We start from the raw sequence: 13,539 nt of genomic DNA on the forward strand, positions 1-13,539 counted from the left end.
TTTTGTTTGACAGTGACAGATTGAAAAAAAAGGCTTGTTGACATTCAGTTGGCGATCAAAAAAGTGAAATGGTGCTTGGAAGCTGGATGAAAAGACGAGACCAGTGGAGGCGGTTGAACGTCAGGATTGGGCACAATTGCGTTTAAAATTGGAGTGCGGTGGCCTTGCTGGTCAGGTTGGTCGACGAGAAGCGAGTGAGTGGAACAAAGTGGTTTCTTCCTCAGAACCTCCACCAGCGCTCCACGACCACTTTTCTTCACTCCGAAACTGCAAAATCCAACGAGCGCCGCCGGAAGCACTGTGCCTCACACGGCGTTGCCGGGTTTCTTCCTCGGAATTTTCAAGCTGGAACACCACAATCACTTTTCTTCATTCCGTAACGGCAAAATAGCCTTTTCCTCCTCCGATTCTTCACCTGGTTTGACAGCAACAGCGAAATGTCAATATGACAAAACAGATGTTTTGGAGAAGTGAAAACGGATGTCAACTTATTTGGCATATTCTTGAAATTTTGAAAAAAAAGGATGCTGATACGAAATACAAGTAATTTAATCTTCTTTTAAAAGAAATATCCTAGTTAATGGATGCATTTATCTTGAATTTTCATAATTGTTTTGATTTGTTTTCCATGATTTCAATCATTTTAAATGTTTAATGAATAATATATATGTGCCAACCAGTTCTCCACATTCTTGACAGTATTATGCGCAGGGTGTTGTAGTTCCCCGTTTCGCCGCTGGCATCAGTTAGGCAGCACAGTTTTGTCCCCCGGTCGGTAAATGAGTGGCAATTCTACCTATCTCTATTCTATGCTTTTTGGCTTACCTTTTGTTGCGTTCGCGCATCAGACTGCTCGATTTTTTTGACAGCGAGAACTGTCAAAAGCAAATGACAGTTCTCGTTGTCAAATGATTCGAGCAGTTTGTTTGCTTTTTTTTAAAGAAAGGGGGAGATCATCCGTCGGAACCGTTCTGTGCGTTCCCGTGCCTGCTTGGGTCTCGTTCCACTAGTTTGAGACGGTTCCACCACTGGGTCTTGAGCCATTCGTCAGTCTCCCGGTGGAGAAAGCCTTCTCAGGTTGAGAAAATTGCATGAAATGAAGGCGCGAACCGACCCCGAAGGGCACGATTGAAACCGATTTTCCAAAGCGCCGATTTTCTGACCTGTAAGTTAAACAAATCTTTGTTACTTGTAACTTGTCTTTAACAATCATTTATTTTCCAGCAGAGGAAACTTTCGAAACATACTTCGACAAATCTGGTGGGTTTGGAGCTGGGCTAAGCAACACTACACTACACTACACAGGACGATTCTGTGAAAAGTATGAAAATACCGCCGGCATGAAGGAGCTGCTACCAGTACCTCAAGGAGGTTCCAGTGAATCCAGATACTATTCCGACTGCGACTGAACAACTATGCTAGCCAGTACGGTGCAAGTGCTAGCAGCGACTACCATAACCGCTTCCCGGACTGCCAGCGCAAGGCGTAGTGATGCATGAAGCAGTCCCCCTCCTATCTCGTGAAGGTGATTGCAACCCAAGTCTGTGCCAGGACTGGGGAATCTTCTTGAGGTTCTCTTATTCTCAAACAAACAAATCTGTAATCATGTATTCAATAAATTTTGATAAATTGTAGTGTGATGCGTTTGCTTTTAGAAATAAATCTTCCGTTGACGAAAACCAAACCGTTTAAAAAAATCATTTTCATTATTTTATTAAATTTTTGTCCATCTGAGAACACAGCGGGCCAGGTTGTGACCGAGGTGGTTCAGACGCAGCGGGACCGGGAGACCGTTCTCGATGCGCTTCGGCTGGTGCACACTGGGCTTCTTGTCTAGCAGGAAACCCTCGTCCAGGAACGATTCCTTCAAGCAACCGCCGGCATCGACGACCAGCTTCCTTGGCAAAGTACTCCTTATGCTGGGACAGAATCTTCGAGCTGAGCGTCGTCCGGGCAATGTTCATCAAATCCTCCCGGAACTTTTCCGCATCCTTCAAGTTGTCCTGAGCCGCGGCAATCAGCACCGAACGTGCCGCCTGCGTGGCCGCTCTTCACCCGGCGATGATAGTCTGCGGGTGCAACTTTTGCTCGATCAGCTTTTCCACCACGCGCAGCAACTCCGACGCCAGAAGTCACGGAAGTCGTTTCATCGCCAACCTCATCGTCCTGCACTCGACTTATGTCCACGAGGATCTTCGCCGTCGGATTTTCTACGCCGATCGCCTTCAAAATCGTCGCCTCGTCGTTGGTCTCCTCAACCTGGCCAGCGCTGCGGCCTTGCGCCACCAGAATCTTGTCCATTCTCTTCGGGCCGAGTGTGCTCTTGACCAGGACACCGATCGCGATGGCCCCACAAACGAGGACAGCCGGTCGATTTCGCCCTTCTCCTCCTCGGCAAACATTTCGGCGATTCGCTGGGGGAAGTTCACAATCTGGGCAAAAGCTGGTGATAAATTTCCCTTGATATAAGCAGCGTGGTGGATATCCGCCAAAGTCCGTTTTAATCACTTGATGTTAGAGCCGCCGATCACACCAACACACCGGGAGTAAAGTTAACTTTTCCGGTCGTCAAAACGTGCGCCGAGGACGGTACACGGTTACAAAAAATCCCACTTTTGGGAGTTCAGACACAGAGTAACCCAGAGGGAGCACTGCCATTTAATTTATGGTTGCGTTACGCGGTACATCGTGAAAAAAAAAACCTTAGCATGAAGTGCAAGATCTCACCAATCTTAGTTCACTGGATTTCTAAAGGCGTTACGTTTTTCAATGTCAGTTGTCCTTGTCAGAAATTCAAAACATTACTCAATTTGTTGGAATTTCATCATTTTCAAAACGCTTTCGAACTGTAATCTGTTTCGTTTCCAATAAATATCGAATAAGGTATTTCGAGACCAAATTGTAGAAAAACGTGTTTCCGAGCCGCTTAAGGCAGGGCATGTAATGTTCTCAACGTCTTGTTAAATCGAAAAAAACAACAACAAAATGAGATGCAGATGGGAAATTCGGATCATGCAGTTTTGCATGTCACCAGTGGTAAATTCCGAGTTGGAGTGGGCTTACTTTTAATGACCAGAATTGTTGATTAAGCCAGAGCCGGTGTCGGAATCGGAGATGTGTCGTGATGTGAGATTTTTACACAAGGTATACTTCAGAACATCACCTTGCAAACCGGATTTTCTTCCAATGCGCAAGTAGACACTTTTTAAAACTTCCCAACACATTTCCGACAAAGTGGCTGTTCGATAGCTAGGCCATACCAAGACTGAGATAAAGGCTCAAAGATCTTCGAGGGTTGGGGATAGGAGCCAACAAACATTCAGGGACTGATCTGATCAGTTAGTCTTCACAGGATCGCAGTGACTAACGGTCAAGATGACCACGGGGCGTCATATTTTAATTCGTTTAGTGTAACTTGTATCGTTTTGACTTTGGTCTAAGTGCGGTAAATTTGTTCTCTCTATTGTTATCGTGTATTTGTGTTAAATTAAACCGCGAGTGTTTCGTTTGGTTACGCGATGACCGGGACCAGGAAAGAAGAGGCCTGAAGGCCACTTCTTTCGGCAGCACACCATCACTGCTAACCGGCCTAGAACTCAGCACAACTCCAGGGCAAGCAAACTCCCCCTCCCCTCTCCCTTCCCATGGCGTGTTGCATGTGGACCTCCAAGCTATCGTAGAAGAGGTCCCAGGTCCGGGATCCGACAGTGGCACAAGTGACAAGGGAAAATTTACGCGTCCCGCCGACAAATTCGACTTGTGCAAAACAAAACAAAATTTGACAGGTGATTCTATAATTTTAATAACAGGCTACTAGATAGAATTCAAAAACATCAGCTCAAAAACCATAACGCCTGAAAAAAACATAACGCCTGCTACCGTTACGAAAATCCAACAACAACAACCGTAACGCAGCCACAAAATTCGATGACTTTTGTTCGGACTGCGCGCTCTGGATTACTCTGTGGTTCAGATATCCCACTTTTGCCAGTTCGCTGAAGCGAACTCGAAAAAGTGTGATTTCTCGAACTTGTGAAATGGTGAAAATCATGAAAAAACAAGATCGATTCATCGAACTCCCAAAAGTGTGATTTTGGACTTAGCAAAATTTCGCATTTTTTTGGAAACGGAAGTTGTCATTTTTCTCAGGTTTTCGTGCTAAGGCGGTTCACGGATCGGAACAGGTAAGTAAGTTCCGGGTTCCGGGTGAAATTTGGCCACCGTAGATCGGATTGTTTCACTCGCAACGGTGGCCAAGTGAAGTCGGTCCCTCAAAGGACGGATTTTTACAAGAGAATCTGTTCCTCCGGAGGACGGATTTCTTGCAACGTTGGCAGGAGGAACTAGTCCACCGGTGGACGGTTTGTCCTCTAAAGTTGGAAAGGGGAACTGGTCTACCGTTGGACGGATTGTCTGCCTAAGTTGGCATGAGGAACTGATCCACCGGTGGACGGATTCCTGGGAAATGTTTTTCAGGACGAATCCGTCCACAGTCGAACGGCAATGGGACAATGTTTTGCAGGAGGAATTCGTCCACCGGTGGACGGATAGTCTGCCTAAGTTGGCAAAAGGGAATTGGTCCACCGGTGGACGGATTCCTGGGAAGATTGCCGGCCTATGTTGGCAAGAGGAACTGGTCCACCGGTGGACAGATTCCTGGGCCATGTTTTGCAGGAGGAATCCGTCCACGGGTAAACGGATTGCCTGCCTCAGTTGGCAAGAGGAAATGGTCCACCGGTGGACGGATTCTTGGGAAGATTGCCTGGCTAAGTTGGCAAGAGGAACTGGTCCACCGGTGGACAGATTCCTGGGTAATGTTTTGCAGGAGGAATCCGTCCACCGGTAAACGGATTGCCTGCCTCAGTTGGCAAGAGGAAATGGTCCACCGGTGGACGGATTCCTGGGAAGAATGTCGGCCTAAGTTGGCAAGAGGTACTGGTCCACCGGTGGACAGATTCCTGGGCAATGTTTTGCAGGAGGAATCCGTCCACCGGTAAACGGATTGCCTGCCTCAGTTGGCAAGAGGAAATGGTCCACCGGTGGACGGATTCCTGGGAAGAATGTCGGCCTAAGTTGGCAAGAGGTACTGGTCCACCGGTGGACAGATTCCTGGGCAATGTTTTGCAGGAGGAATCCGTCCACCGGTAAACGGATTGCCTGCCTCAGTTGGCAAGAGGAAATGGTGCACCGGTGGACAGATTCCTGGGCAATTTTTTGCAGGAGGAATCCGTCCACCGGTGAACGGATTCCCTTCCTAAGTTGGCTAGAGGAAATGGTCCACCGGTGGACGGATTCTTGGGAAGGTTGCCTGACTAAGTTGGCAAGAGGAACTGGTCCACCGGTGGACAGATTCCTGGGCAATGTTTTGCAGGAGGAATCCGTCCACCGGTAAACGGATTGCCTGCCTCAGTTGGCAAGAGGAACGGGTCCACCGGTGGACAGATTCCTGGGTAATGTTTTGCAGGAGGAATCCGTCCACCGGTAAACGGATTGCCTGCCTCAGTTGGCAAGAGGAAATGGTCCACCGGTGGACGGATTCCTGGGAAGAATGTCGGCCTAAGTTGGCAAGAGGTACTGGTCCACCGGTGGACAGATTCCTGGGCCATGTTTTGCAGGAGGAATCCGTCCACCGGTAAACGGATTGCCTAACTAAGTTGGCAAGAGGAAATGGTCCACCGGTGGACGGATTCTTGGGAAGATTGCCTGGCTAAGTTGGCAAGAGGAACTGGTCCACCGGTGGACAGATTCCTGGGCAATGTTTTGCAGGAGGAATCCGTCCACCGGTAAACGGATTGCCTGCCTCAGTTGGCAAGAGGAAATGGTCCACCGGTGGACGGATTCCTGGGAAGAATGTCGGCCTAAGTTGGCAAGAGGTACTGGTCCACCGGTGGACAGATTCCTGGGCAATGTTTTGCAGGAGGAATCCGTCCATTGGTAAACGGATTGCCTGCCTCAGTTGGCAAGAGGAAATGGTCCACCGGTGGACAGATTCCTGGGCAATTTTTTGCAGGAGGAATCCGTCCACCGGTGAACGGATTCCCTTCCTAAGTTGGCTAGAGGAAATGGTCCACCGGTGGACGGATTCTTGGGAAGGTTGCCTGGCTAAGTTGGCAAGAGGAACTGGTCCACCGGTGGACAGTGTTATGAGGCGAAGCCGGATGTGAAATAATCACTCGAAAGTACTTTTAACTAACGTTTATTACTGCACGACTTTACTGAACGGCGTACTGATCGAGACTGCTCTCCTCTGAGCGTGTGCGAGTGTGTGTGTGAGTGTGGTCAAGATTGTGTAAGATAGGTGAACATACAACATCCTCCCCACTTTAAACTAAACGTTACAAAACAAAATTCTTCAGCTTCTCCGGGATTTTTGTTTGTCGCTTTGGTCGCGACGCTGGAACTACAGGCAGCGTTGAACGTCGATCACGTGTTGTCTCAGACGGCGTTGCATTCGACGATCCTGGCGGTGGCATCACAGCAATCGTTGGTTCTAACGTGCTAGCTGCGGGCAGTTGACAATCAAGTTCAACCGAAGTCGAACGGCGAGTGGCATCAGCTTCGGGGTGATCCGGTTGGACAGCTCTTGGTTCTGGAACAGTTGGCGACAGACGGGCAGGCGATGTGGAAAGTTCTTTACGTGGCTTCAGGTGAACCAAGCTGCGACGGTAGTCCTTTCCGTTCACTTCCACCGTGTACGAGCGCTCGCTGAGGCGGTTGGAGATGACGGCAGGTGTCCACAGCTTCGACGTTTGCGGTGTCAGCTGCACGAAAACCGGAGACCCAGTTTCCAGCTCAGGTAGGTTACGAGCTTTCTTGTCGTACTGGTACTTGATCCGCTTACGATTCTCCTCGATTGACGCAGGCACATTCTCCACCACCTTCGGAACCAAGTTCGCCGCCGTGCTCGGAACGCCACATCGTGTTGAGCGTGAAAACAGACGGGCGACGGGACTGGACCCAATCTTGTTTGGGATGTTCCTCCAGTGCAACAGGGCGAACCAGAAGTCCGTTCCCGTTTCGTTGGCTTTCGCAAGCAGGCGCTTGGCAATCTTGACGGCGGCTTCGGACTTACCATTTGCTTGCTGGTGGTGCGGTGCTGATGTTACTAGCTCGAAGTCCCAGTCCTCAGCAAACTTCATCATGTGCTTGTTCACGAAGTTCGTAGCGTTGTCGGTTAGCACCCTCTGCGGCTTTCCATGTCGGGCAAAGTTTTCCTGGCATGCCGCAATGACCGACTGTGGCGTCAAATCCTTCAAGATGTCGACCTCGAAGAAGTCTGAATAGTGGTCCACAGTAACCAGGAAGTTGCGTCGGTGTCCACGGTACTCAGCGAAGAAGACGTCCATCGAGACCATTTGAAACGGGTGTACCGGGATGCTGTGGCTGATCATCGGTGGGTGTGGCTGTGAAGCCGCAAACTTGGCGCAGACACTGCAGCTCTTTACGACGTCCGTGATCTGCGAACTCATGCCCGGCCAGAAAAGGTTGGCCCTGGCCAGCTTCAGCGTTGCTTCGATTCCGTTGTGGCTAATGTGGCAACAATCAATCAGCTTGCGTCGAAGAGCCTGCGGCACCAAGATGCGATCGCCTCGAAAGACGATGCCGTTCTGCGTCGAGAGTTCGTTCCGGTATCCAAAATAAATCCTCACGCTGTCCGGAACCCGTTCGGCCGACGCCGGCCAGCCACGCTGCACGTACTCGATGACTCGCTGCATCGTTTGGTCGTTTTCTGTCTCCTTCATTACTTCATCCAAGCGGTTATCCGAAATGCTTAGAAAGTTCTTCAGCTCCACGTCTTCCAGCTCCTCGAACACTTTGTAGATGTGCAGTTTCTTGTACTGGTCCCACGGCTGGTCGTCTCTGGTCGGAGCCCGAGAGAGAGCGTCTGCCACAACGTTGTCTTTTCCAGTTACGTATTCGACCGTCAGCCGATAGCGTTGGAGGTTCAGCAACATGTGCTGCAGCCGGCGAGGAGCAGCAAGGAGGGGCTTGTTGAAGATGTTCAGGAGCGGCTTATGGTCGGTCTTGATGACTGCTTTTGGGTTGCCGACGATAAGTTGATCGAAGCGAATGCATGCGAACAAGATCGCAAGGAGCTCCTTCTCGATCTGCGCGTAATTTTGTTCTGTCGGTGTCAACGTTCGAGAAGCGTACCCAACTACTCCGTCCCCTTGGTACACAGCTACGCCCAATCCAAAGCAACTGGCGTCGCACTCCACGGTAATCGGCTGGTTGACATCGTAATAACGGAGTGTGTCGGTGTCCGAGACAAGAGTTTTGACCCGGTCGAACTCATCTGCTTCAACTTTAGTCCACTGCCACGGCTGGGATTCCACGGTGAGCTTTCGCAGATTCGTGAGGTTCGCACTCAAGTTTGGGATGAATCTGCTCAGGTAGTTGACCATTCCGATAAAACGGTGCACAGCTTTGCGGTCCGTGGGAGTAGGATAGTTACGGATGGTTGAGATTTTCGTCTCGTCCGGCTGGAGTCCCTTGTTCGTCAGTACGTGACCGTAGAACTTCACGGAGGTCTCGCACAGTTTCAGCTTTTCCTTGTTCAGCTTGATGTTGTGCTCCTTGAGGCGATAGAGCAGCTTCTCGAGACAGACGTTGTGGTTTGCTAGCGCGTCCTCAAAGGTGTCTCCGACTCCGAACACGAGCAGATCATCGGCGATGCACTCGACACCGGGCAAGCCTTGAATAACCTCCTGCAGCTTCATCTGTATACCTTGAGCAGCTTGTCTGGCGAGGTTGAATCGGGTCCACCGAAGCAAACCGATTTGCAGAACTTGACAAATCCGAGCACACGGGACACTTTTGCCGACAGAAGAGGTCGGTGAGCGCCTTCCACCACTTGAAGCACCAATCGATACTTCCTTCCGGACCGACGGCACGGAATCTTAACCTCGCCCAACACCTTGATCGGATTTCCGCCGAAGCTCTGGAGTCGCATCTTCGACGGAAAAAGACTGGGACACTTTCCTCCGTACAGCTTCACGAGACAATCTTGGCCAATCAGGCTTGTGTTGGCACCTGTGTCCAACTCACTAATCACTTTTCTCCACTTGTCACTGATTTTCAACTCTAACTCTGCTGACACACTTCCGCCCTTGTCGGAGTTGTCGATGATCTTCCCGATTTCAAATTCCTCACTACTGTCTTCCGACGACGCATCGACGTCGGACTCTTCCTCCGATTCACTTTCGTCCTTCACTTCTTTCACTTTCCGCGAACTCTTCTTGCTGGACCCGCGCTTCACTCGGCACGCTTTCTCGAAGTGGTTTTTACCGTTGCACCGACGGCATCTCTTCCCGAGTGCAGGGCAGCTTCCTTTTGTGAAGTCGTGTTCGTCTCCGCAAAATTTGCAGAGAGGCAGCTGCTGCGACTTCCGGCGAAACTTCGACTTGGCCACCTTGTTGACCTCCGCCTCCGGTACAGCCAGGTCTTGGCTGCGTTTGGCCGTTATCTCCTCGGCCCTGCACATGTCCACGACCTTCTCCAGGGTGAGATCCGTCATGGCCAACATCTTCGATCTCAGCTGAGGCCACTTGTTTGAGGTTATCAGCTTGTAGGTTATGAGCTCCTCATTCAACGTTCCGAGTTTGGCGACTCTCGCCAGGGTCTTCAGCCGGGTTGAGTATTCGTCGACCGATTCGCGGCTAGATTGCGTGGCAGAGAAAAACTCTAGGCGGTCCACGATCACGTTCCTCTTGGGAACCACCTTCTCACGAATCGCCTTCAAGGCCAGTGCCGGCGTGGCACGCTCGGCCTCGGTTAGTTCGAAATTGAAAAATTTCTTCCTGGCCGGTTCTCCGATTACGGAGAGCAGGTAGCTGACTTTTTGTTTGTCCGCTGTGGCTGGCCACGTGTTCATGCTTGTGGCCTTGACGTACTCCTCCCAACTTCTCTCGAAGAAGTCAAAATTTTCTTCCATATCACCGTCCACCATCAGCGGTGACGGCGTCGGAACCGGTAGAACCGGTGCTCCGGCCGGTGCTTTCGCACACGGATTTTCTCGATCATTTTGTCCATCATGGTCGCTTGTTGCGCCATGAACTGCTTAAACTGGTTGGCATCCATTTCTATGAGCATAGAATAGAGATAGGTAGAATTGCCACTCATTTACCGACCGGGGGACAAAACTGTGCTGCCTAACTGATGCCAGCGGCGAAACGGGGAACTACAACACCCTGCGCATAATACTGTCAAGAATGTGGAGAACTGGTTGGCACATATATATTATTCATTAAACATTTAAAATGATTGAAATCATGGAAAACAAATCAAAACAATTATGAAAATTCAAGATAAATGCATCCATTAACTAGGATATTTCTTTTAAAAGAAGATTAAATTACTTGTATTTCGTATCAGCATCCTTTTTTTTCAAAATTTCAAGAATATGCCAAATAAGTTGACATCCCGCATAATCAAAAACCATCGAGGGAATAGTCCAAACTATATTACTACTAAAAGAGATGTAGTTACCACATACTTAACCATTATCATATAGTTACGGCACTATACAAAACCATAACGAAACTGATCGTCAAATGATGACGTTTTTATTGAAGTAAATCTAATGATTCTAACTATTTTTGAACTATTTGGGGTACAATAACCTTACACTAAACAGTTCGGATTGTTTAGATAACGTGACTCAACGAAAAAATGTACAAGTCCAAATAGTTCAAACAATTTATCAACTTTATTGAGAACAATATAGCAAAATTCCACAGATTTTAGATTTTTATAGTCAGAACCTGTAAGAACTAAAAACCTACTATAAATGCTATAGTAGAACACAATTGATGGCGGCCACATTTTTTTCGATAAGTTTGTATAATCCAAATAATTTGTCAACTTACATGAAGTAAAATTACTATACACCATACTATTTTGAATTAAAAATTTCTACAAGTCCAAATAGTTCAAACAATATTTCAACAGTATGGAGTACAATTACAGTTTGTTATATAATCCAACTATATGTTAAACGATTGGTACAAAAATTTCAACTTTTATCAAGTAAATTGATCACAGTCGATTCCTCTGGATGATAGAGAACCTTCAACACCCCCACTTCTCCTCAGGTTATCAGAAAACTCCCCAAAAGAAGAAAAATGTTACGAGGGCTCATGAAATTGACTTTCACTATTCCAGAAAAAGTAGGCATGCTGTTCTTACCATACACCAAAAATATGTGTACTACATGGTGGACTATTACTGTTCACTATAAAATGAGTCAATTGTTTGGACTACTTGGACTTATCGAAAAATACTTGCCCCCGAGCTTGCTCCCTTCTAACACAACATGTCACCAAAACCACTGAAAAACCACCAACAGATATAGATCAATCGGATAAGGCGGCAGCAGTTCGGCAGCAACGTAAATAACATCACATATAATGGCGGTAAACATTCACCAACTATCGATAGAACTTAAAAATCAAATTTGATTATATCCGAAGTAGTTATCACAACAATTGTAGGGTTCATTTTTGCGGTCTTTTTTAAAGTGTCGGCAAAGTAGTGTCGGTAAAGTAGTTTTTCAGAAACTATATAGGGAATAGTCAATTTTTTGGGCAATGACTATTTGACGTAAAATCCAAGTTTATAAAAATATTTACATATGTATGAAAACCTCATATAGTTTTCTGCCTAACAACTAATTTCTCATATAGTAAAATCAACCAAAACTATTTTGGGAATGGAATTAATGGTTTGATATATCGTACGTATATAGTTGGGTTACAATTTAATGAATAGTAGAGACCATTTGATAAATAGTTAAGTAACTATTTGTCATAAAGTAGTTATATAGTTCATGACTATGCGGGATCCGTTTTCACTTCTCCAAAACATCTGTTTTGTCATATTGACATTTCGCTGTTGCTGTCAAACCAGGTGAAGAATCGGAGGAGGAAAAGGCTATTTTGCCGTTACGGAATGAAGAAAAGTGATTGTGGTGTTCCAGCTTGAAAATTCCGAGGAAGAAACCCGGCAACGCCGTGTGAGGCACAGTGCTTCCGGCGGCGCTCGTTGGATTTTGCAGTTTCGGAGTGAAGAAAAGTGGTCGTGGAGCGCTGGTGGAGGTTCTGAGGAAGAAACCACTTTGTTCCACTCACTCGCTTCTCGTCGACCAACCTGACCAGCAAGGCCACCGCACTCCAATTTTAAACGCAATTGTGCCCAATCCTGACGTTCAACCGCCTCCACTGGTCTCGTCTTTTCATCCAGCTTCCAAGCACCATTTCACTTTTTTGATCGCCAACTGAATGTCAACAAGCCTTTTTTTTCAATCTGTCACTGTCAAACAAAACGCACCCTCCAGAATGCACAGGGCAGTTCCATCAAAAAGCCCAGTGCGCATTTCGACTGAAGTTCCCCGTTTCGAACAGTGGTGGCGCTGTCGGCAGTGTCGCTTGACGTTTACAAGGGGGAATCGGCAAGTGGCAATTCTACCTATCTCTATTCTATGCTATGAGGACAGGCAAAAAATTTTCACACGAGAAACAAAATGGCGGACCGTTGCGTCCTTTCACTTTTTCACAGAGTCCGTTTTTTCCGAGTTTTCCGCGATTTTACGACCGAATGACGCCAGAAAACACTCAAGAAGCCACGGCAACTTCTGACACCATGTTATGAGGCGAAGCCGGATGTGAAATAATCACTCGAAAGTACTTTTAACTAACGTTTATTACTGCACGACTTTACTGAACGGCGTACTGATCGAGACTGCTCTCCTCTGAGCGTGTGCGAGTGTGTGTGTGAGTGTGGTCAAGATTGTGTAAGATAGGTGAACATACAACAGACAGATTCCTGGGCAATGTTTTGCAGGAGGAATCCGTCCACCGGTAAACGGATTGCCTGCCTCAGTTGGCAAGAGGAACGGGTCCACCGGTGGACAGATTCCTGGGTAATGTTTTGCAGGAGGAATCCGTCCGCCGGTAAACGGATTGCCTGCCTCAGTTGGCAAGAGGAAATGGTCCACCGGTGGACGGATTCCTGGGAAGAATGTCGGCCTAAGTTGGCAAGAGGTACTGGTCCACCGGTGGACAGATTCCTGGGCCATGTTTTGCAGGAGGAATCCGTCCACCGGTGAACGGATTTCCTTCCTAAGTTGGCTAGAGGAAATGGTCCACCGGTGGACGGATTTCTGGGAACATTGCCGGCCTAAGTTGGCAAGTGGAACTGGTCCACCGGTGGACAGATTCCTGGGCAATGTTTTGCAGGAGGAATCCATCTGCCTAAGTTGGACTGTCTGCCTCAGTTGGCAAGGGGAATAGGTTCACCGGTGGACGGATTTCTTGGAAATGTAGTCGATCAGTGAAGAGTTTTCTTTTCATAAATTCAGTTCTGGAGTTTTTTTTTAGAAAAGGTCCAATAAACCTAATTTTTAGTTTTAGATTTTTGGGTGTTTCAAAAACTGGAAATTTGTACTAATGGACTAAAAAAAAAACTCCTGAGTTCAATTATGTAATAATTTAAAATGTTTTTACAATTCAAGTTTACTAATCATTCTATTCTAGTTTCAGG

General features: G+C 47.6%; 1 protein-coding gene and 1 pseudogene across 1 annotated transcript; both read right to left on the minus strand.

Moving 5' to 3' along the window:
- Positions 1-1,230: 1,230 nt before the first annotated feature.
- LOC120425651 (T-complex protein 1 subunit beta-like) lies at positions 1,231-4,167 on the minus strand (annotated as a pseudogene).
- A 4,549-nt stretch (positions 4,168-8,716) lies between these two features.
- On the minus strand, positions 8,717-9,949 carry LOC120425622 (uncharacterized). Its single transcript, XM_039590204.1, has one exon. It carries the CDS (start codon positions 9,947-9,949, stop codon positions 8,717-8,719), a length of 1,233 nt encoding a protein of 410 aa, XP_039446138.1.
- Positions 9,950-13,539: the final 3,590 nt, after the last annotated feature.

This window comes from Culex pipiens, chromosome 1 (genome assembly GCF_016801865.2).
Source record: "Culex pipiens pallens isolate TS chromosome 1, TS_CPP_V2, whole genome shotgun sequence".
Lineage (NCBI taxonomy): Eukaryota > Metazoa > Arthropoda > Insecta > Diptera > Culicidae > Culex > Culex pipiens.